Source organism: Astatotilapia calliptera, chromosome 6, assembly GCF_964374335.1.
Source record: "Astatotilapia calliptera chromosome 6, fAstCal68.1, whole genome shotgun sequence".
Classification (NCBI taxonomy): Eukaryota; Metazoa; Chordata; class Actinopteri; order Cichliformes; family Cichlidae; genus Astatotilapia; species Astatotilapia calliptera.
The window spans coordinates 7729115-7754679 of record NC_137427.1 but is presented as its reverse complement, the minus strand read 5'-3'; the positions used below and the strand labels follow the sequence as shown (position 1 = coordinate 7754679).

Sequence of the window (25565 nt, the reverse complement as noted above, 5' to 3'; positions counted from 1 at the left end):
TCCACTCATGAGCAGAAAGCACAAAATACAAGCGTAAACAATCACGATGATGGATGGTGAACCAGAACGATGTGTTCTGATGCATCTGCGACAAGTTCGTAACAGGTAATGTGTCCCGCATTGCAGCAAATAACCGTTTCCTGTCAATCTGAAAGGATAGTAAAACCGGGACATGTATTTTTGTTCTCAAAACCTTTAAGCAAATGTGGTACTTGACTGCTGACAGACAGATGTTATAACACTGCAGACTTAGTAGCACAAGTGAAAGTGTTAAACTAGAAACCCTGGAGATACTTGATATAAAACTAACTATACTAGAAGATTTTCTTCAAGGCACAAATCTGCACAAGCCACAATGCAGCACAAAAGTAAGCCTATCAGCAAAACTAGCCAAAACAATTTGGTAGAGGGGTCCTAGACATACATATTAGTTCTGCCCAGCAGATCAGTAAGTGAGGGGGAACGACTAGAAGCCAGCCAGCCATTCAGGCATAAGGACAGCTTGAACTTGGCTAAGTCTATATGGCCTGGTTCTAGGGCTGACGTTGTGGCGGTTGTGCCAGCAGCCAGTGGCTGCTGCGTACCTGCAATCTCCCTGATGATAATGCAACATGGCAGCCCCGAGGGCAAAGCCCATACAACTTTCTCAGCCCTCTCAGAGTAATTGGTGACCCCTGAACTTGCCCTTCATATAAAAGGAGGGTAAAGGAGAGACAAGAAGAGGAGGGGGGGACAGGACAAGCGATAGTCAACGGAGACACTAGAAAAGGGGAGACAAGGTCATATGAAAGAAAGGAAGACAGAAGGCAAAAGAAAAGAAAACCCAAGAAGACATGAGCTGGGAGGAAAAGGTTAATCTCTTTTACTGTGGATAGTTTGAAAGTTCATCAGACACACAAAAGTCTGCAGCCCAGTTGTGTGTGTCCTATATTGGGGGCATAAGAGGAGACCAAACATTTCCAGTGTATTCTATAACTACATACGGTCTAATAAATAGTTACAGAAATCATGTTTTCTCATTTGTTTATTAGAGCTTTAACAGTGCTAAAGCAAGACTGCCACCAATTTTATTGGCATTTATTCGTATTTTTGGCGTATTTCACCAAGCCAGCAAAATAAAACTCTTCTTTCTGTTGTTTATATATCGCTATGTTATCATTGTTCTGTATGAGCTAAACCTTTTTGGCTATTTAGTCTCATTAAGCAATACAGAACAACAGGCATGTGTTTTCAGACTAACCAAACTGGAAACAATTGCTGGCTACCTGACTTTACAAAGCTACTTCAAGCACGGACTGCTTGATTCTTCACTGAATGTTCAAACTTTACTGTTTACTTAACTGTTGATATTTTACTTTGGGAGAATTGTAGAGATGCTACAACAAAGCTTTGTTGACAATTTTTCTTATTTAACCATGGGTGACCATGGTTAAATAAGAAAATTTTCCCAGTGATGCCTACTGGGAAAATTATTAAGAAGAACTTAAACATCTCTTCCCCCCCCCCCCCCCTCCCCATTTTCTTAAGATAAGATACGATAACCTTTATTAGTCCCACACGTGGGAAATTTGTTTTGTCACAGCAGGAAGTGGACAGTGCAAAAGTTATGAGGCAAAAATTAGAATTCTTAACTGCTTATCTAGTGAATGCTGGTATACCTCAAAACTTATTTTTTTAAAGTGCTTGTTTTTTCATATTTACATGTTCACAAAAATCAAAAATAAAGAAAAAACATAGATAACAAAATTGATAAAAGATTAAAAGTATTTGAACAGTCTTTGTTTTAGACTTTGGTTTGAAAATATTATATTTATCTTTTTAAAACTTAAATCATGTAATCGCTTGTGATAGAAATGTTTTGGGTTTTTTGTTTTTTTTAAAAACCATCAACATAGAACAGAGACTGTGAGAAAAGACAAAAGATCCTTAACAGTCTCAGTGTCAAATGTGACAGCACTACCATCTGCCTATAGCCTAAATTGGGGGGTTTTTTGGTAAATTTGGTAATGTTCCCTTGTTTCTACAACTGTTTGTTTAACACATTACTAAAAATCGCCTGAAAATTTTTGTCTGTTACCAATTGTATCACACCAAGCTTACCACTAACCAGTTCTTTCAACCAAGTAAGTAAAGAAATGCGCTACAGGGCCTTTTTGTGTCCAGTGACTTGCAGACTGAGTCTTGTGTGTGTAGCATGGTTACTTGTGTTTCAGCTTGGCTCACTACAGACATTAATCTTCATAAAGTTCAAACTTCATCTGTATCAAAAACAATAATTAGAATCAAATTCATTTGAAATATCACTTAATTCTATGGGGTTTTTTCAACATTTGTAAAAAGATCATCCAGGAGGCATTACTTTTCATTAAAAATTATTTTTAATTGCATATGAGCAGTGCAATAATATATTTTTAACAAAGTTACGTGTAGGTACAAAAGCCTACATTTAAATAAAAAGAGCTTCAATCCAAATTAGTACTGCTGGTAAACTTATATACACATTGCATTTTGGGGTTACAAACTATGATTTAGAATAGCACAGCAACCTGTCACTTTAAAACATTATAGTGCATTTACTTGTTGCGGCTCACAGTTATGCATTTCAACACACAGCACAGTCTTAAGGAAGTGAGATATTTTTGGTCCCTCAATATGTCTATAAAGTTTACCCAAGGATCCCTATACTCCTCATCTCACCTCTTTATCTTTGGGCTATACATATGTTCCATGGTATTCGTCACTCCAGCCCCGTCTGCGTGCATTTGTCTATGCAGTATGAATCCATTTGTCTCCACTGACGGAAAATAATTGCAAAGCAAACAAATCATCTCTGCCACATTGAGCAGGCCTCTACTCCTGGGGCATAGCAGCTAGATACAGTGGGGCAAAAAAGTATTTAGTCAGCCACCGATTGTGCAAGTTCCCCCACCTAAAATGATGACAGAGGTCAGTAATTTGCACCAGAGGTACACTTCAACTGTGAGAGACAGAATGTGAAAAAAAAATCCATGAATCCACATGGTAGGATTTGTAAAGAATTTATACGTAAATTAGGGTGGAAAATAAGTATTTGGTCACCTCAAACAAGGAAAATCTCTGGCTCTCACAGACCTGTAACGTCTTCTGTAAGAAGCTTTTCTGTCCCCCACTCGTTACCTGTATGAATGGCACCTGTTTGAACTCATCATCTGTATAAAAGACACCTGTCCACAGCCTCAAACAGTCAGACTCCAAACTCCGCCATGGCCAAGACCAAAGAGCTTTCGAAGGACACCAGGAAAAGTATTGTAGACCTGCACCAGACTGGGAAGAGTGAATCTACAATAGGCAAGCAGCTTGGTGTGAAAAAACCAACTGTGGGAGCAATCATCAGAAAATGGAAGACATACAAGACCACTGATAATCTCCCTCGATCTGGGGCTCCACGCAAGATCTCATCCCGTGGGGTCAAAATGATCATGAGAACGGTGAGCAAAGATCCCAGAACCACACGGGGGGACCTGGTGAATGACCTGCAGGGAGCTGGGACCAAAGTAACAAAGGTCACCATCAGTAACACACTACAACGGCAGGAAATCAAATCCCGCAGTGCCAGACGTGTTCCGCTGCTGAAGCCAGTGCATGTCCAGGCCTGTCTGAAGTTTGCCAGAGAGCACATGGATGATACAGCAGAGGATTGGGAGAATGTCATGTGGTCAGATGAAACCAAAGTAGAACTTTTTGGTATAAACTCAACTCGTCGTGTTTGGAGGAAGAAGAATACTGAGTTGCATCCCAAGAACACCATACCTACTGTGAAGCATGGGGGTGGAAACATCATGCTATGGGGCTGTTTTTCTGCCAAGGGGACAGGACGACTGATCTGTGTTAAGGACAGAATGAATGGGGCCATGTATCGTGAGATTTTGAGCCAAAACCTCCTTCCATCAGTGAGAACTTTGAAGATGAAACGAGGCTGGGTCTTCCAACATGACAATGATCCAAAACACACCGCCCGGGCAACAAAGGAGTGGCTCCGTAAGAAGCATTTGAAAGTCCTGGAGTGGCCTAGCCAGTCTCCAGACCTCAACCCCATAGAAAATCTGTGGCGGGAGTTGAAAGTCCGTGTTGCTCGGCGACAGCCCCAAAACATCACTGCTCTCGAGAAGATCTGCATGGAGGAATGGGCCAAAATACCAGCTACTGTGTGTGCAAACCTGGTAAAGACCTATAGTAAACGTTTGACCTCTGTTATTGCCAACAAAGGTTATGTTACAAAGTATTGAGTTGTATTTTTGTTATTGACCAAATACTTATTTTCCACCCTGATTTACGAATAAATTCTTTACAAATCCTACCATGTGGATTCATGGATTTTTTTTTTTTTCACATTCTGTCTCTCACAGTTGAAGTGTACCTCTGGTGCAAATTACTGACCTCTGTCATCATTTTAGGTGGGGGAACTTGCACAATCGGTGGCTGACTAAATACTTTTTTGCCCCACTGTAGCTATAGGAATGAAAGACTGACTGACGCAGAGGGAAAGGAAGGCGAGGACGAGAGCAGGATAGAGGAAGCTCAGAGCAAAGTGGTTTGGCATTTGCATTATATATGCAGAGTGTTAAAAAGTGTTATGTTGAAGAAACTGATGCAGTCAGATTGAAAGTGACTACATGGTGCACTGGGAAAGCCAGAGAAAGAGAGAGGGCCAGAGACCTTAGTGGAAGACTGCCAGCTGGAAACTCACTCCAGGAACATAAGGAGGAGGCATCTGGGAACACACCGCCTTGGAAAAAGAGAAAAAAATTATAGCATGATGCAAATATGGCCTTTTCAAAAAGAGAAACTTACATCTAGTATAACCGTGTTCTTGCTTTAATATCAGCAGCACAGTTCAGTGAGGACTCAGAAGAAGAGTGTTTCTAAAATCTACACAGCCCAACTCAGGTTGCTTCACTGTATTAGTATCACTAGTACTTACTATTTCTACTTTATAGGCTATAGGCCCGAACAGAAGAGCAATGGAGGGGAAGTGCACGCTTAAACAACTCTTCCCACAAAACCCACAATACTTCAACCAAACTACCCAGAGGTGAAAAGCATTTAACCTGGAAAGGGGAGAATTAAATCTGTTTTGAATTAAATATGCCTACAAATTGTTAGGAATTGCGCAACTTACCTCTGTGTGAACATAGCCTATATCACCTTAAAGTTTGCACCTGAAGGAAAGTCATGTGTCAAACTGAAAAATAGCATTGTTGCGCTGGGCTTTTCTCGCAGATACAAGTCAATAACTTGCCAACTGTCAGTTCACATTCTCCTTTCAGAAACGCAAAGAGTAATAATGTACGGAGCAGCTGGCAGCATTAACTGTGGTACTACATATATGACTACGGAGTTTGTTAGCAAAACAACTGTCGTTCAATGCTAAAAATCACAACAGAGCACCTGGATAAGGCGCAAGGATACAGGACGCACTTGCACACCAGCGCTACATGTTCTTCCGCTGGATAGCTTAAAAACATAAGAATAAAAACAACTTCACTGTGACAGCTTATCCTCTCTTCTGGGTATTCCTGAGATTCGCATGGAGCTTTAACTCAACGCAGAAAAATCAGAAAAATCAAAGTGTGGAAATTTAATTGAACTGTGAAATGTTTTTCTAACATTTAACAAATTACTAAACACTAGGATAAATAAATGTATAAACTCTTTAATGAAGAATACAAATGGACTTTACGCTAATTAGAGAATTCATTGTTGAAGTCGACGAAAATGCCATTATATGTTCTCTTGCGCCCTCTAGTGACATAATGCGAAAACCACTCCCCGAAGTTGATTCATTGAAACAAATGAGTGCCAGAAATATTCACTGTTTATTTGTTATGCTTGTGGGGGAAAAGCAAGGCTTTCTACAGTTTTGAGATGGCACAGTGTTGCTGCTAATCCAAGCTCTATGTCACATGCTGTTACTGATCCAGTGGGCTTACATTTTTTGTGTATTGTATGAAATATGGATAAATGTTACAAGAAATTTACTTGTACATGCCCATAAAAAAATAAACATAACAAATCCCAACTCATTTTTTAATGTACACAAATGTGTGCAGATGCAGTGTTGTAAAACTGTAAGCAAAATATCAAGTCCCATTTCTTCTATTGTGTTCTCTATTGTGATGAGGTTTTAGGGGATGATTGTGGCATCCATATTTCATTCATTATTCAGTAAATGCTGCTTCAAAGCAATGCTGCCCCCAAATCTCACTCACAGCCCAAAATTAAATGTGTTGCCCCTTGGAAAAAATGCTAATTCACATCCTTACAGGAAGTACTGCAATGTGTTCAGTTACTGCTGGTTAGTGTCACAGCTCCTGCTACATAAACGCCTCTGAGAACACCAGTGGGACTGGATGTAAAATGGTCCTTCACCAGTCTCCTTATGTGGTGGAGGTGGTAATCAGGATCTTTATTGTCCCAAATGTGTCTACACATTTCTCAGCAGCCAGGTTGGAGGTGAGATACCAGACTGGGAGAAGTAGTTCCACCACCATGGTTTTTCCTCCCTCTCTCTCCCACTATCACCCACATCTGGATCCCTGTATTGCTCAAACTGGTTGTAGGGGTCAAATCGATCCCATGTGTCTGATGTGGGGAAGAGGTGGTCATCAATATCGGGCTCCACGGGAACCTGGATGCAGGACATGAGTGAAAATGTTAGAGCAGAGGTGAGGAAGGAGGTAATATTTAAAAGAAGGTGGTACAGAGGGTACAGCGGGACTTTGAAGACAAACCTTCTGCAGGACAAAGTCAACACGTCCAGCCTTGCTCATGGTGTGAGGCAAATAAACTCTCTTGCTGACCTTGGAGTATCCTTTGGCTGTGGCTGTCACGATGTGAGTTCCAGGGTTAAGCAACCTCCAATAGTCTCCATCTTCAGCTGGAAGAAAGGCAATAAGTAGACGCAGAACGGTGGGAGGGAAAGTGAAGAAAGTTAAAAGAAGAAAATCAGTAAAATGTGTATTGTCTAAGGTTAATTTACACATTTACAAAAGTAAGACTCCAACACATCAAATACTGACATAGTTATGTATACCTGTGGTGACATCTTTTCTAACACCCCTGATGGAAATTGTTGCATCTTTTATTCCATTACCATTACCATCCTTAACTATTCCCTTTATTCCTCTGTGGACCTGTTTAGAGAAAAGGAATACAATGGCAAGATTTGTCAAGCGTAGTTTTTTCCTGAACAGAGTAATTATCCATGCGTTCAACATTATAATTTAGCAATTCACTTACCATCGATGATTTATAGTATAGTATAGTATAGTATAGTATAGTATAGTATAGTATAGTATAGTATAGTATATATATATATATATATATATATATATATATATATATATATATATATATGACATATAGATTATGAACATGCTACTATATCTTGTTTAACTTTGAAATATTATTATTTGAACAGATATTTCTTTTTATTCACAGTTAAGAAAAAAAAAGTGGCACTTACAGATTCAAGAAAACTGAGGAGAGCTTCTTTATTCCTCTTCCATTCTGGGTAAAGCTCAGCCTCTGAGGGGAATTTGTCGCATCCAAGCTCCACGGTTATCTCAAGACAGTTAGTGTGTAAATAATTAAAGTCTGACATACCTGCAAAAAGTAGGAGAGGTGCACACATTGTGGGAAACTTGGGGGAAAAAAATTTACGCAAAGAACTTTGATTTATGTCTTTTGCTGTGAGAATTAAGGAGTGGAGTTAAAAGTATCTCACCACCAGCAAAACTGTACCACAGTGCCCCATTGATAATCCCCCGAGTTCGATAAAAGGAGGCACCACACCTCTCTGTGTCATTGTTTGACATAGTGGCATGAGCATCGGCATATGTGCGAGCCAGCTGCTTGAAGACCTGAGCATTGGCAGATTATTGGCCAAGGTAGACATTGATTGTTATTAGAAATCTGCTATCTATAAAATTCCACTCCCCTACCTGTTCATCTGGAGTGGGGGAGAACATCCGCTCCTCAAGAGGATGTCTAGAGTAGTCAAATGGATAGGAGATCACCAGATCCCCTCCGTGGAGGCTGGCAGACTGAACGAAAGGCAGAGACCTGACCCACTTCATCACTGCGTAAGTCTCTGGTGCCACCTACAGTAAAAAGAAAAGATTGAATCATTTTTGGAAGCCAATATGAAATAACTGCTGGAGATTATTTCTGGTAATTGTTAGTAAATTAGTACTACCTTCTTAAGTCTTGATGCATGCTCAATCATCCATGTACAGAAATCCTAAAAAGTTGCTTCTGGTCATCTGGATGTAGCATTTTCAGTGTGAGAAACTAAAACTGCTAGTTTCAGTCATTATGCAAATGTTCTGGTAATAAGTTTGGGGAAACCTGCAGTCCGCTGGGACTGAAGAAGTCATTTGGATGACTGACAAAACGTTTCTGCCACTGAAAAATCTCTACGTCCAGAGGAACAGAGTCAACTTTCTGGTACTGCCTTCTTACCTTCCCAAACCAGTATGCGTCGGGAATCGGGATGTGGTCAGTACGGTAGTGCCTGCTGCGTCGATTCCGGTACAAGACAGACGTAAGGTCCGGAAAGTTCCGGTTCAGGTCAATATTCTGGGCATTGGTTCGACCATTGGTCCAACCATTCAACAAGTGACCCTGAAACATTTAGATTCACACTAAAAGCATTAAAATGTGTAAGGCTGCTGAGACTGATGACAACATTAACTGTAACGATGTCATGTCCAGACATTAGTAGGTGCCGTGACTATATTAAGAGCAAGATATTATGATTATTAGTCAGGAATCCAAGAAGGAACATGTTAGACTATGAATGTTAATTCTATTGTTAACATGAAGACAAAATCATATATCCGTCAAGAGAAAGAGTAGCGAATAGAAGCAGAAACCATTAAGTCTTGAACATAAGATGAGATGAGATAAGCATTATTGTCATTGTAAGCACAACCATGCAATAAAATTGGAATGAGCACAACAATTTCTTTATCTCATCCAAATAATCAACAAAGTTATTTTTTTGGATTATTTAAATTGTTACATGCTGTAAACATTTATGTATATGTGTCCATATACAGAACAAATATTTCAACATTCTGTTTTAACTCTCTCTCTCTCTTTTTTAAATAAATACAAATGGAAAGTTACCACACTACATGCAGTACATAACATTTAAAATATGGTCATATTGATATAAAATGTGTGATACACTCTAAACTGTCATTTGTATTTAAATCATGCTCTCTGGATAAATCACTCAGAGCAGTAAATGTGTTTGTGGGTGCTGCTGTATTTAAATTACTGCACAGTACATGCAATGACAATGGCAGTTCTAACAGTGGACTTCATAATCTTTTTATCAATCCTGTATCAAACAGATGATACACACATTAAAGCATGGAGACAGTCAGTGTATTCTTTTTATGCAGAGGCACAACATCAAGGCTGCATGCCTATGCAACATTTCAAATAAATGTTCCACCACCAGTGTTGTTATTCCGAGTATTCATTAAGAGATGCCAGCACAGAAGTCTCGCCATGTTTGAGAATCCAGCATAATGCATGCCAGAATAAACAGAGCTCAGAGACTTCTACAACTGCTCAACGGGCTAGATAAGTGAAGCAAGGTACATGCAGATTTCCCACTGCCAGCTATGATATGTATGCACACTTAATTTCAGAAATGTTGAAACCCTGGCAAATTCAAATCAAAGTTTATGCATTTGTCTGGGAGTAGGTGGACTTGCCCTGGGCAACAAGACTATGTAGACAGACAAGCAGACAGGCTGACAGAGAAAGAGGTAGGAGGTGGAAGCCTGGAGTCATTTCGTAGAGCTTCTGTGCTTACACGGTTATGTATTAAATAGTTAAAAGTTTCCTCTTAGGTTTCAAATTTCACAGTCCACAATCCACATTGAAAAGCTCTGTGCATTAGCTGTTCTTAGCAGATTGACCCACTCTTCCACCTTCACACCTGAAGCTGAGCAGACTAAATAGACCAAGATCAATTAATAAATTGAGATCGGATAATGACAGTTTGTCTTTTTTCTGTTAACAATATTTACTTCATGGTTGATGAGCTCCGGGTCATTGTTATCCTCTACCTCTGAGGCGGCTAGCTCATAGCCATCGGGGTTCATGGAGGCTAGAATATGGATGCGAGTGGTGTTGATGATGGTCTGAATTCTTTGGTTTCCCAGGATATATTCCGAACACAGGTACTGGGCCAAATAGATGAGCAGCTGGCGGCCCAGCACTTCGTTGCCATGCATGTTGCCCACCAACTTGATCTCTGGCTCTACTACAGTTCATGGACAGAAGTGCAAATCATTAAATCTGCATTCTCTTATTTATTTTTTTAAACTTTTGCCATTTTGAGCAGAACAAGCAATAAACACAAATCAAATTATGTATTTAGGTAGTTGTTCTGATGAATTTAATAAATGTGTGTGTATGTTTAAACAACCTAGGAGGGGAGGGGGTCAAAATAACCTTTCAGGTATGTTTGTGTCAATTATCTACTTTTAAAGAAAGCACCTGGCTTGTTAGCTGACACTATATTGAGAATATATATATTTAGTGTAGAAAATCTAAAGCTAGAAACAATTTTAAGAGGGCTAATATAAAGCCAAACGAATAAAGATGAGTAAGGGATCTTGCATTTAAGACATCAAGCTAAATAATGGTAAAACCCTGCAGAGCTGATAGGAGGTGCTATTCGCTGATAAGATCACAAATAGCAATGCTGTATGTAAAATATCTGACCATTTGTTTTCCCCAAGTCTTAGAGAGGTAAAACCTTTTTTTTTTAAAATAACATCATACATTTGCATGAACCTTCCTTACTCACATAGCTCATGTTGTCCTGGGTTGTTGGTGAACTCAATCACCAGTAGATCCCTGCCCTCAGTGCTCCGTCCAATGCTGTAGACGTGGGAGATATGAGAGCACTTGGCTGCTGTTCTCTTCAGGATGCTGTACATCTGTGCATTGGAGGTGTAGGTGAACTGAATGATAGTACTGGGCTCCTGAGGAGAGAGACTGGACAGTGCTTGCTCCTGTCTGGCTGGAGGAGGGACACCAAGATTTAGGGGAAGCCAAGAAGAGTGCTTCAAAAGAGCGTCAGACTTACTCAGGCAGTATACAGTGCATTAACATGACCTTTACCTTTCAGCCCTGCCAGAGGATCAAAGCAGCCTTCTTGGTCACTGGCAAAGAAGCGGTCACAATCCAGGAAATAAGGCCAGGCCATCTCAATGGCCTCAAAGGCATGTGTGCAGTCCTTCCTCAGTGCCTCACATGTGCTCCGGCAGGGTTTGACCATCTTGTCATCTCTGCAGGGTGAGGCCAGTACTGAGCAACCTACAAGACGAATCTCAGGGGAGCACTCCCCATTCAAAAGGCCATGGATGACACTTAGGAGGAGGTACTCTGCCCCTGACTCTGCCTCCAAACGAGTCCGATGACCAAGGATGTTAGGGAATATGGTTCTGGATATAATGTATACATGATTTTTAACAGCATGATTTACATCAACATGTAAAACAATAAAAAAACAAACAAAAAACAAAAAAAAACAGCACCTTATGAGACCGTTGTGTAGTTACAGTTTTTGTTGGCACAGATTTCTTGGCCAAGCCCTGTTACTTACCTAGAGTATTCCATATCATTACAATAGCCCAGGTTCAGCTCTGTGCATTTAGCTGTTGGAGCAGAATAGATGTAAAGAAAGATAAGGAGTCAAAAAGAGGACACACATGGTTTGACTAAATCATTATTTTTAAGTATTCTTTACATGTTTTTTTCCCCGCCAGTGCTCAAATATAAAGACTATACTGTAAATCACATATTTACAAGTAGTTTGAAGATAATGCCTTATCTCTTTGGATACAGTTCATATGGATTACATGGTTTGAGTTTTTCACCAGCCTTCAGAGCTCTGATGTTGTATGATTATGTGCCATTAGCCCTGACTTGTTATGACTTGTTCACTGTCTCTTGGATGAGAGTCAATGGGACTCACTTTTTTGGGGGGGGGGGGGAAGCACCATTTGCTTTTATAAGATTTTGTGGGAAAACTGCTAATTTGTCTGATATAGTACCTCATCACAGAATAGACAAGCACAAATCCTCCCATACAGGCTGAGCCTTGGTACTGCATTTTTTTTCCTTTATGTCAGAGATTACAGATCTGTCTCATCTATCTGGAGCAGATGCATGCTGCATCTTCTAGGTACAGCTCTTCTGTTTTACCTGACTCAAAGGTCAGGCCATGCTCCACGGCTAGGTTTACCCAATCGTTATTCAATCCATGCAGTTAAAAATTTGTCCAGTAAAAAAAAAATTCACATACGTTTTTCTTCATATGCACTGTTGCTGCATCTTCCTGTGAAAAAAAATAAATAATACAAACTCAAAAATATATAAACATCGCTCATTGAACGCTAGATGGAGACATCGTAACAATAATCCAAAGAAGAAACTCCATTTAAAATCACCGTTTATTCAGAAACAAACAGCAGCTGGCCATGAGTCTGTCACACACATTTATTCTTAAATCTCCCTTACACGTCTCTGCAGAGTCAAATTTGGCTATTATGTAATAAAACTGAGAAATATGCAGACTAAAAAAGCGCCTATTAGCTGTCTCGAAGCAGAGAATTAAAATGAATAGGTAGGCCTTAAAATTATTTGAATTAGTATCCGGGTAACTTAACATCGGAAGTCGAAAGCAGTCTATCAGCTAAACCGTGTGGACGTTAAGTTACATGGTTTAACTCCCACGGACTCTAAGCATGCATCACAGGTTTGGGTTTGCACGGTACGCGTATTTGTTTGGACCAGATGACCTTACCTAAATACTCGTCTCCTGGATGGCAATTCTGCTGCGGGACGCACAACGAAGTTTTCGCCCAGAAAAGAAACATTACCAAAAGTCCTAGCTGCATGTTGGAGTGCTTTGCGCTGCCAGAAAATTCGGTGTGTGATGTGGCAGTGTGTGTTTGAAGCTGCCACTTTTCGTTTTCTATGCTGGATGATAATTACCACCCACAGGACGGAAACCTCCTTCCTTTGTTTTATCGGTGCATCCCTGACCTGTAAAAACTGAGGCGAACCAGGAGCGCGGCTGTGCCGATCATATTTCACTGCACAGAGTGCTGTGCGCGTATGTGTGTGTATGTGGGGTGTGGGCACGAGGAAGAAACGTGGCTTGTGGGGGTGGGAGTAAGAAAAGTTTGTGTCTCTGCCTATTATTTGACATAATAGCGCTGCAGAGGCTGTTCACACACCAGTGTATGGATAGATTTGCACCATTAGGGTAATCTGAAAATCTTCACCGACCTTCGTATTCCCGGCTTTGGTAAGAATAATAAGCCATTACCAAGCTGTAACAGGGATTTAAAGTGCTTAGCAGCAGTTTCCATGGGCTTAAGAGGTAGCAGCAAAAGATTCAAAAATAAGTATGATAGCTTCACAAGATTCTAGATCACAGGTTTCTAATTTTTTCGTTTAACCGTTCAATATTGGATACTTCTTGATTTTTATGCATGAACAGAGACACGTGGAAATATAAGTTTAAAATATGTTCAGTTCATATCAGTTAATAAAAGATCACGATCATAATATTTGACTCACTAGTCTAGACTGATGCAGTATTGCAGTATACACTCACTTTAAGTACTCAAATAGAAGACTCGATTTTCATCTGTGGCAGTGGAGTTTATTTTTGAAAGTGCTCTGATATAACAATTTCACACATCTTCTTTGTATCTATTTTTGCACTCTATTTCAGTCATTAACACAAACAAAATGTAAGCATAAAACAATAATAAATGAGCAAATGGACAAATCCAGTGTTATCACACTTTATAGATACATTTCCACAGTACTAAACATGTTGCAGTTTTCATGTGGTTGTGCATCTGCAGGCAAACTAATGAGCCCTATGGAAACAGCAATCTGTAGAGGCTGAAAAGGCTTCGGCACACATCGGACGTGAGAGGTGCCGTTCAGTATGAATTGTTATGTGTCCTTCACAGCTCTCCCAGTGGAAAATAATGTTCCTTTAACAGTCACATGACACAGTTCTTTGTTAAAAAGTCCTTGAGCAAGGCATTGACTTCTTTCAATCTGCTGACCTTTTTGACTTTAAAGACTGACCTTTTACAAAAAAGATCAAAGCATTAAATCATTTAAAAATGACCACATCAAGCTCAAGTAATCCTGGCAAGACAGCTGTCATCTGTGGTGTCAAATGTGCTGCTTGCACTGGTCACAGACAGTAAGTAGTGATCTTTTCCTACAACTCGGCTGATAATACTAACCAGGACCTTCCTGTACTGCTGCCGCAGAAGACAGTAGACGAATGGGTCACTGGAAGCCTTGGCATAGAACAAGCATTTGGTGGCAATGCCCCAGTAACGAGGGATGCGCACAGAGGGCAACAACTCCACCAACCTGTGGGAGTAAGACAGAAAAAGTAAATTCCACTTCCCCGGATGTGTATTTATAGCATGGAAAGTTATGGAAACAACAAAAGGCATCTGTTGCCTTCATGGGGGTTCTTCCCCTGTTATATTGGTTCAGAGGCAAGTTGTTTTATATTTTTACTGTTCAAATAAAGGGTCTAATGCAATCCACTGCAACATTCATACAATGAATGAAACCTTATTAGGGCTAATTATGATGCTGTGTTACAGAAGTAATGACTCAACTTTAAGGAAGATGTATACATTCTAGATATATTCGCGACTTAATATTATAAAATATAGAAGACATTCACATTTTAAAACAAAGTTCAGTCAAATGTCACAACGGACTTGGTGCCATGCTGCCATTCCACTTAACTACACTGGAAGGCTTACCTGGTGATAACATATGGTGAAAAGCAGAGGATGAAGGAGCCAATGAAGACGCAGATCTTTTTAGTGGCGCGCTGCTTTCTCTTCTTCCGTTGCGCTAGGCACCTCTCCTTCACACTGATAAAAAAAAACCACATTAATTTCTGACATTAATAATTAATAAACTCATTAACATGTTACCTAATATTACGCAACCGTTTTTTTCAGTATGGCGTAACTGGTAGAGATTTATTTTATCCAATTAAGCTGTTTTGAAATCAGAGGCATGTCAAACTTTTTTTTTTCAAAGAAAACACTCTACCTGGGGTGGATATCAACCAACAGAAGCAAAGTCTGCACTGTAATTACATCTATCCTCTTGCAGTGTGACTTAGCCACTCTCAAAACTTTCAGGTAAGCGAAGCACAAGACGAGGAGGCAGAGCGCAAAGCTGCTACCGTGGAACAGCGCTGTGAAGGTGGCGTAGATTCCCAGCTGAGACACCTGGTCCAAGTCCAGGTGAACTGTGCATGACGCGTAAGTGTAGCTGTAGCCTCCCCAGTTCATCATCAGCTGAGTGAGAGAAAAGATGAGAGAGTGAAGCCAGGAGTAGGCCACGATCAGAAAAGCGTCCCTGTAGCGCATCTTGCTGGAGTATCTCAGAGGAAATACTACCGCTATCCACCTGTCCATGCTCAGCGCCGCCATGCTCAGCATGGCATTACTGGTGATAAAAGTCTCGGCAAAGCTGACGACGTGGCAGAACAAGTCCCCCAAGGGGTTTGCGCCACTGACCACCCCCAGAAAAGTGGCAGGCATGTTGATAATACTGAGGAGGATGTTAGATAAAGAGAGATTTATCATAAAGATTCCTGGTACATGGGCTCTTAAATCGCTGCTCTGAACGAAACATAGCAGTACCGACAAGTTGGTCAGCAGAGAAACAACAGCTATTATCACAATGGACACTTCCAGAAGGAACTCCGGTATGCTCATATCTCGTGGTTCGTGTTAGCAGCAGCTGTGGGGAGGATGTTATGGAGAGTCCGCCATGCTCTCTCCTTTTGCCCCCCACCAGCTATGACGGATAGTCATTGCCACGTGCCAGACGCGCACTTGTGAGCCAAGCAGAGAGAAAGCGCTGTCCGGTGCTGAAATGCCTCAACAAACCTTCACGTCAGTGTTGAGATAAATAACTTAAAAGTTGTTTAAGATTTCTAGGAACTCAAATACTACTGATCGCGCCGATTTCTCCACTAATGACAGTAGTTTAGTCCAAATTGAAGAGCTGAGCAAAGGATAACACGAGATTGCCGGGTGGTCTCAGCGCTTACTCGCGATCATGCGCACTATCCGGCGCCTCCTCTCTCACTGGCAATGCCGTGCGCCCTGCACGTGCGGTCGGTGACTGGCTCATGTGACGCTTGAACAATATCCATGCGGGCAAGAGTTAATGTGAGAGATGAGGATGTTGTGTTTGCATCCAGCTCTAAGTTTTTATCCCAAAAGAAAAGCTCAGCTGTGCTGTCTGTAACTATGGAAGGAGAGCAGAGCTTTTCGTGTGTGTGTGTGCGCGTGTGTGTGTGAAAAGCTTGACTCATCCTAACCACAGCTGCTTCATGCCTTACTCTAACCTTTTATTCTAGATATGAAACACATACTCACCTTATAATCGAATGACCTGCCTCAGCAAACAACCCTTTGTCACCATGATGTAACTGTGAAAGCAGATTTGGGTCCCCATAACATGAGTAATATCGGGACCACACACACACACACACACACACACACACACACACACACACACACACACACACACACACACACACACACACACACACACACACACACATCTCCATAGCAACAGAAGATCTCTGGTGTCTTCATCACTCTTTGAACTTCATCTTACTTAGCACTGATTTGTTTTTGATTTGTCCTCAAATACCTTCAAGAAGTCATTTGCCACCGCATGTTCATTTAAGTACACTTCTTGAAAGCATCATATGCTGTGTTACGGATCATATGGATTACAAAGGCAGGTTGAAAGGACAGAAGAGCTGGCAAATTAAGAGAAGACGGATGGAACCTGAAAAGCTGAAGGGAAACTGGATTGAGGGGGAGGAGGAACACGTGTGGGAGAAATGAAGAAAAAAAGATGCTGGTTGTTGTTTTATATACACAGTGCAGTTTCAGATTGCCTTTACGGGCAGTGTATTTCCATTTGAACTCTTTGATAGATTTTAATCATCAGTAAAAACAGAAAAATATTACCCCTTTAACGAGTTGGTGGAAATAAGCTTGAGTTTACATTACTGTGCCTGATTACATATTCCTACTCAGAGGCTGTAACTGGGGCTTAGTTTGTTCTCATTTTGGCAATAATGACATGTCTCCATCTTGACATAGAAAAAAGCCCTTTTCACTTCAGTGAAAACCAATAACAGTGCTTTAAGTGCAGTATTGACAGGTCTGTTGCACTGAACTGCAGTATTCTGTTTTCTGTGCTAACATTGATTTAAGGTTACATGGATAATTCCTGTCACATGTAAAATCTAATGCCTGCACAGTTAGTTCAAGCACAGTTCAAACACAATGTGTTTGAAGCCTAAAAACATGCGCGGGCTTGTGAGTGTGACTGATGGACATCTTTTTCCTCATTATGCACACATTATTCAGTTTATGTTATCTTAGGGCATGCAAGTGGGCTGTATTTTATTTCCTATTTTCTTCATGTGTTTCATCCTCTGTGTCCCCAAAGGCTACATTTATATTCAATTATTAACAGGTTTCTAGAAGATCATATTTACAGTATGTGCTGCAATAGCCCCAGTGATATATCTTTTCTTCTTTTGGTGTTTTGTCATGCTGCTTTCAGTGGTATTATTGTTATTGAGTGTGTAATCGAATGGCTAAACTGCTGTGAAGAAAAACCAGCACCTCTCAGTTGCTAAGAAGAAGGAAGAAATATCGGGAGAAATAGCAGAAGAGAAAGAAGGAGAAATTACCTTCAGAAACAACCCTCTAAGTGATCTCATATTCTCACTGGGCTTCTGTGGATGGCGAAGCTGTTATGCCAGTATCAGAATAGTGATGGGGAAGCACTTAAGAAGTCCCACTGGCAGGCATCCCACTCAACCTTGAGCCACTGCCTCTGGCTGCTATGTATATATATATATATATATATATATATATATAGAGAGAGAGAGAGAGAGAGAGAGAGAGAGATGCTGTGAGTATCTGCGCCATTACGTAACATCACAGTTCCCACAGTCAACAACATAATACAGAGCTCTCTCTTCACCTTAACTTCATCTTCATTAATTCCCCATAAAATATGACAATATTTTTAGTTTCTGTCCATGCATCCATCTGTTAATGTAGCCTTCATTATTACTACTGCACACAAGTCTTTTGTATATATGAGGTATGTATTCCTTTTAATATTTTTTATTCAAGTGTTTGAGAGTTTGTATTTATATTATTTAAAAGTTTTCGCTTTTTTGTTTGAGTACGAGTAAATTTCATTGTGATGCCGTGACAGTGGTTTAAGGACAGTCTCTTATCTCTTATGTTAGGTTCCATCATTCTGATATATGGATCCTTGTAGGTGTACTTGGCCTATTTTAAAATGAAACCCATTGGTTTTTATACATGCTTATTCCACTATGTTTGGTGTAGTACTATAGGCTGCTAGTGACAGAGAGAAGAAGATTGCTCCTTTTTGACAGCTATGACCCTGATCTGTCTGCTCTATTAAAATCAGTTCTACATTAGAAAGACTAAGAGGAAGGCGCTCTGTGGTGGTGTTGGTAGCATGCCCCTACTTTGTGATAACTTTTCAGCAATGATGCTGATGGTCATGAGAGGAGAAAAAGAGATGGGCTGCCAAGAAGACAAAGACTGTAACCAAATGTCAGGGTGACTGTTTCTGGAGTGTGAGATTCTGGGTGAATGAACAGGTCGTGACCCTTTGAGCTACAGAACAATCACAAACACTAACTCACTCAGACACTCACATGTCCAGATACACACAGGCCATCAGTTTCTCCAAGGTTCTCTGTCAGTCTTCCTGTTCCTTCCTTCTTCTACCTTCCTATTTATTTCACTCTGAGTCACATGTTAACAGTGACTCTACGATACTGTTAAAGGTGTCACTCTTTTTACACTTGTTAATGAAAGGAGGGGACAGGAGTGAAACTACTTCTAATGATGTGTATCCAGGTCAGAGCATACAGACTCAGGTGAAATCTATGATCTATGTATTCATACATAAGTGTAAAAATGATGCAGATATTTATTTATTTGTTGTTTTTAGATTTCACCCAACAGATAGATGATAGACAGATTGATACTTTATTGATTCTACAAGGAAAACTGTTGTGTTGTAGCATCATAATTAAGAGCAAAAAAATAGTACAGTCTACAATAAACAACAAGTCAGTAGCACAGTTAAATAAATGTGCAATCTGGCAACACATCAGCTAATATAGTGATGCAGCCTCAGGGGGCCAAAGGCAATTTTAAAGGCTTCTGGTGCAGCAAGCACATATTCAAGCCAAGCATCCCCATTCAATCTGAAAGCCACTGTTTACAAATAGAGATAAATGAAATAAAACTAATAACAGGCTAAATTTTCATATGACTCTGTATATCATTACAGTAAATAATAAATAAAGTTGTGAGGTGATTGCAATGCAAGTTTTCAGCTTTAATTCAGAAGGTTTTAAAAAACTATTGAATTGCAGTCCTTCTATGTATGGTTCCCCATGTTCAGTGGCTCAAAAGTAATGACAAATGACCAACATGATCATTCATCATTGTATTGTATTGTAAAAAAAATTAAAGAGATTAAAGATCAATCTGGAGTCGGTTTTGAGTGTTGAATTAGCATTTTAGAGCAGTTCACTAGAAATATCGATATGAGGTGCAAAAAGATGTCAATGCAAGTGAAAGGGGCCATCATGTCACAGTACTGGGTCTGGGACTCAGTGTTTTTTGATCAATTTATATTCTTGGATTTGTTGTTTCTCATGGTTTTTATTCTCACTATTGTTTTCTGCTTATTTATAATTCAATTCAATTAGATTTGATTTATATAGCGCCAAATCACAACAACAGTCGCCTCAAGGCATTTTATATTGTAAGGTAGACCCTACAATAACACATACAGAGAAAAACCCAACAATCAAATAACCTCCTATGAGCAAGCACTTTGGCGACAGCGAGAAGGAAAAACTCCCTGGTTGGTTCTGAGAGGGGCGGACATCTGCTGCGACCAGTTGCGACTGGTCTTTAGGTTTCTGTCTCTGTGCCTCCCGTGTGTTCCTTGTGTCACGTCTAGTCAAGTTATGTTTTCATGTCTGTGCTTCTCCTTGTTTCAGCGTCAAGTCCGTGTTTCTGTGGCTGTCTACTGTTTCCTGTTTTGCTTTGACGGTCTCATGTCCCATGTTAGTGTTTTCAGTTTTGCTTCTTATCGGTGTCGTTGTGTGTGATTGCTCCCAGCTTTGCTCTCCTCCTGTGTCTCATTCCCTGATTATCCCTCTGTGTATTTAAGCCCTTTGTCTTCCTCTGTTTGTTGCTGAATCATCTGTGTGTCATTTGCGGCATTCCTCACATCTTAGGCGTCTGCTTTCTTTTTTTTACTTGTTTCTAGTTTTTCTCCCAGTTTAGTCCTTGCCTTCCTCAATTTTTGTTCATGTTTTGCGCTATCATAATTAAGTTTAAGTCTGTTGTATATTCCTTACTGCAGGGGTGAAGGGAGTGCCAAGCATCGCAAAGACCAAAGTCGCTCATATACTGCTTGATTATATTTGTGGACTGCCAATTGCACTGAGTTCCTGCTGCATTGAGCCTATCAATTTTTCCATTTAGCCCCAGGTTGAAGTCACCCCCAAGAACGATTGTGCAATCTAAGTGTTCAGAGAGTGTACTAAAAAATCAGTGGAAGAATGAGGGGTCATCAACATTTGGACCATTTATACTCACAATACATAGCTTTTCGTTAAGTATAGATAGTTTAACGATTAGGAATCCGCCCTCTGGATCTATAACTGTGTCGAGTATTGTGAAATTAATATTTTTATGTATTAAAATTGCTACTCCCCTTTGTCAAGAATTATAACAGGCTGAAAACACATTAGGAAACATCATTCAAACCTGTTACAGGCCCATGAGTCTCTTGTAATAAAACAGTCTGCCTGTAGGTTTTTAAGTTGATTAAGTATTTTTAACCTTTTTTCTCTGGAGCATAGCTCGTTCAGAATAAAAAAGTCAATAGTTTATTTATACAGAAACACCAGGTGAAGACATATACAGTGCGACGGGTCAGGAAGTCCAGGGAAGGAAAGGAAAGGAGTCCACAAAACACACTCCACTCCCACACTCTCCACACTTTGTTCCAAACTCTTCTTCGGGCACTTACGCTCCAATAAACTCCACGCCACACTGCCAGACTCGGGGACAGGACAGGAAACAGGAACAGGTCTGGGAATCTATTCATAAATAGAGCACAATCAGAAACCACTGTAGGGTTGCAGAAACAACGATTACTAAGGTTACTCAATGATCCAGCTAAGAAGCGCACTGAGCCACTGTTTTAAATAGTGGCTCGGCAATCACACAGGTCAGCGGCAGGTTGATTATGCCAGGTGCGTGGGCCAAGGGCCGGAGCCCAACATGAGCTCTGCTCAGGCAGACAGAGGAGAGGAAGGAGAGAGAGAGAGAGAAAACAATAACAATGCAAACATATGGCCCAAAACTAGGTCAGCCAGGAAGACACGGGGACCAAGACAATAACAAAAACTTTAGGAGTGGTCAAATCAACAATATGTTACTTTCTTAAAAAGAAGGAATGCACTGATAAATTCAGTAATGCCAAAAGGTCTGAAAGACCACAGAAGACAACTACAGTAGCTGATAGTGAATTCTTTCCGGGATTAAGAAAAACAGCTTCACAACATCTTGACAAGTCAAAAACACCGTCAAGGAGAAAAGCATATCGCTGTCACAGTCAAGAACATGCGCTGCAAATTCACAACACGGTGGATACGTCTGGTTACACGCAAGAAAAGACCAGATTAGTCATTGCTAGAAAACATTTAAAAGAAGAATCTACTGTGGTGGTTTAGAGAGGCAAAACAAAAGTTGTGCCGTTTTTCAAAGCCCTAATTGTATATATTTTCTCTCTACTGGCACTTTGACTCACTGCCTTTATGTCATTAGATTATTTTTGGGGTATCTTGAGTCATCCCAAGTCATGTTAGAATTCTGTATAATTTTAATGTGTGTACAAAAACTGTTTGTATGCTTATATTTACAGACTTAGTTCCTCGAAAGTGTCATTGAGGAAAGATTTTAATTGCTTTCAATCATTGCCATCTGCACAGTGTTTGCATTTCTTGCCAGGCACCAAAAAACTCTGACAGGAAAACTGACAACTTGATGGGTCTTTCGACTTGGCATCACCCTGTAGGTTTAGGTTGTGATAAAGTCAAACAGTGCTGTTTTGGCTTCCAGAAAACTAAACGTGTCAGGCCCATGGCAGAGATAAAGTCAATTTGTGTCCTCTTGTTGAGTGTACACTGAGCACATTTTCTGATTTCTCTCTGCTAACACTCTGCCAAGGGTTAGCTATGAAAACTCTATTTGAATCCCAGACCATTAGAGAGCATATGTTTCTCTTCTTTGCAGTTATGCAAGATTATAGTTCCCGTTTTCCTTGGCTGACTAGTAGTTTATTTTCACAAAGATACACTCCAGATGTTTCTTATTTGGAAAGGGGATTTCTAGATGCTGCATCCAAAAATTTACTTCATTACTGTGCATCTTGTCAACAACATCAGTGATGCTTCACAGATGATAAACACCTATAACAGAATGACCATGCTAAAAGCTAAACATTCAGTTTAGAGGATTTTATTTTCAAACAGCAGTAAAATGTTGCCTTAGGTATGTACACCAACTTTACCCACTGAACTCTGTGCCCAAACACAGCAGGCATTACTCTCATTAAGCGATTTAACCAACTATCCAGCTACAGCATGACGCAGGAACACAACGACTGATTACACACATAAAGATACCACATGGCATTAACCACCACATACATTGCCAGTATGAAAGCGCACACTCACACCCACACAGAGGATGCAAGATGTGGAAATGTAGCTGAATTATTCAAAATCCAGAGAAATGCTTGTGCAAGAGGAGACAAGGGAAAAGTCCACCGACTAGATTTACAAAGAAACAAAGAAAGACAGATAAACACACAAAAAGAGAACGAGAGGGGGAGATGCATGAGTCAGCAGTCTGCCAGAAAACAGGAGTTGAGAGACATAAAAAGAGCTCAGAGGATTTAGCTCTCACTGGAGTGCTGACAAAACGCTCACTTTACTGTGGCTGTTTTGTTTATGCGTACTTGTATTGCTTATGTTGTGGGGACCTCAGTGTGCTACACGGTCACATTTTGGAGACCAGCCTTCATACTGGGACAATTTCTTTTGATTTTAGGATGAATTTTTGGTTTCAATTAGGGTACAATGAGACAAAGTCAAGTAATAGTATGGTTGGGTTACAAATGAGCGTAACTCAGTGTTTGTGTGTGCGGCAGTCTGTTTGTGAGCAAAGTCTATTAAACATAGGCAAATATTTCCTTCTATATTTCTTTTCAAATATTTTTTCTTACAAGCATGAAGTGAAATTGTAACTTGTAGTAGCCTTAAAGAGACAATTCAACATTGTAGAAAAAAACGCATCGTAGTCACAAATATTCAGCCACACCCAGAAAGCGGGTTAGCCTAGCATAGCATGAAAATGAAGCAGAAAAAGCACAATGTGTAGCTTTTAACACATTCATGTGTGGAAATATAGATATTATAAAAGAGGCAGCTTCACAGTAATGGCAACACTGAAGTGTCTATGTTATTTTTCTTTCTTTAAAAAAAATAACAGTGAATTATAAAGTGAAAACACTGTAACAATGCTATAAGTGTTGGTTTTGATAATAATTATCACCTAAACCTGAACGCTACATGGAAAAAGGCACTGAGTCACACCTCTTTGTCAGGTGTTTTCAGTCCCATTGTTACATGTTTATAAAATCAAGCAACTACCGACACAGTCTGCATTTACTGTTGGGAATACATGTACCGGTGTTATGTATTTAAAATACAAAATATAAGTAACTGTATTCTGTTACAGCTACTGGTTAAATAGGTGATAATTAGAACAAAGTTACTTTGTTGAAATAAATAGATTACACGGTAGCGTTTTCCTGTTTCATATGTTAGGCTATCCCCTCTCTATCCCCTCTCTATCCCCTCTCTAATTTTGGAAATTCCACACTGGTGGAAACCCAAATAAAACATGCAATGAGAGGCTCTAATGTTAGTGTCCTGTTAATGTTGGTAGTGTCAGTTACACAATGGACCCGGAGCCAGGACATCAAAACCAGCAACGCATGGGCAGGAATGCATTTCCTACTTAGAAATTCCGACACCACTTTATACTTTAATTGAAAGGAAGGTTGTGTATAGGAAATGAATTACTGCTGTACCATGTGTGAAACTAAATAAATAAATAAATGAATGAATAAATATTTAAAGAAGAAAGGGTTGGGAGAAATCTGACAGTGCAACGCAAACTCTGTTTGCCAGCAACCAATCTGCTCTCAGCGTCAAAAGACTCCACCTCCAACATCTGGAAGTAAGTTCTTTTTTAAAAAAAAAACAACAAAAAAACAAACAAACCTAATATTAGCCTGCTGCAACTATCTTGTTTTAGTTGTTGTAGCTACCTGGTTTATTGCCACTTCACACAGTATCTTCGATGTACGATTTGTGATTTATTACTATTACTGAAGGCCACTCAGCACCGAGCTAACATTGTTAGCTGGCGTTAGCTGAGGTTAGTTCATATATGTGCAAACTGTTAGACTTGATGGATAGCATTAACAACCTGCTAGCTGCAAATAATCACGTGCAGTCCTGAAAGCAGACAGAAAGAAACATATTACTGATACAGAAATAGTTTAAAAAGTGCAGCCTTACCTTATGTTCACCCTACTGTTACTCATTTTATATTAAGATTTAAAAATCTAGTAACCATGTAAACCTTTTGGAATACAAGCATGCTGATCCACACAGGTATGCACACAGGTGTACACACGGGTGTTCACAGACGTGGACTACACCTTTCTTGGCGGCTGCCTCAAAGCACATTGTGCGCTGTCTATCTTGCGTGCTGCACAATATCGTTTATTATTTAGTATCTACTGTTATCTACTGCTAGCTAATTTTTTGTGATGGTGCTGTTTTTTTGGGGTTTTTTATTATGTTGCTCTTTGTTGTTTGCTTTCTCTTCTGTTTTTTTTTCTCCATACAGGTGATCCAGGTGTTTGTTTGTTTTGTTTTTTCTTTCTTCCCCCCCTTCTCACCGTCTCTTCTCCCCTTTGGTTTTCTTTCTCTCCCTCTCTTTCTTTCATTCTTTCTCCCTGTCCTATCCCCTAGTCATGTCTGTCCCGTTTGTAGCAACTGAAAATAAAATAAATTCATAATTATAATAAAGGTCAATCAAATGGACCAATATGGCAAGGCCATGATGATCCACTTGGTAAAATAAATCCGCTTGGCATCTTTCTTGGCCTTAAGACAACAATTCTGATGGCTAAAGATCCTAAAGGGACACAAAAAAAAAAAAAAAAAT

General features: G+C 40.0%; 2 protein-coding genes across 3 annotated transcripts; both read right to left on the bottom strand.

Moving 5' to 3' along the window:
• Positions 1 to 5836: 5836 nt before the first annotated feature.
• On the bottom strand, positions 5837 to 13225 carry cpz (carboxypeptidase Z). 2 transcript variants are annotated; one of them, XM_026169938.2, is made up of 13 exons: positions 12878 to 13225; positions 12377 to 12409; positions 11675 to 11726; positions 11191 to 11513; positions 10874 to 11089; positions 10089 to 10324; positions 8503 to 8664; positions 7983 to 8141; positions 7766 to 7901; positions 7505 to 7644; positions 7073 to 7172; positions 6771 to 6916; positions 5837 to 6667 (listed from the first exon to the last, which is right to left on the bottom strand). In XM_026169938.2, the coding sequence occupies exons 1-13, from the start codon at positions 12969 to 12971 to the stop codon at positions 6464 to 6466; spliced, it is 2001 nt and encodes a 666-aa protein (XP_026025723.2). In that variant the 5' UTR covers positions 12972 to 13225; the 3' UTR covers positions 5837 to 6463. The 2 variants fall into 2 exon arrangements, with proteins under 2 accessions (XP_026025723.2, XP_026025724.2); XM_026169939.2 differs by having other exon boundaries at positions 10128 to 10324.
• Positions 13226 to 13722: 497 nt separating this feature from the next.
• gpr78a (G protein-coupled receptor 78a) lies at positions 13723 to 16208 on the bottom strand. The gene is made up of 3 exons (XM_026169234.2): positions 15187 to 16208; positions 14889 to 15002; positions 13723 to 14481 (listed from the first exon to the last, which is right to left on the bottom strand). Exons 1-3 carry the CDS (start codon positions 15858 to 15860, stop codon positions 14238 to 14240), a joined length of 1032 nt encoding a protein of 343 aa, XP_026025019.1. The 5' UTR covers positions 15861 to 16208; the 3' UTR covers positions 13723 to 14237.
• Positions 16209 to 25565: the final 9357 nt, after the last annotated feature.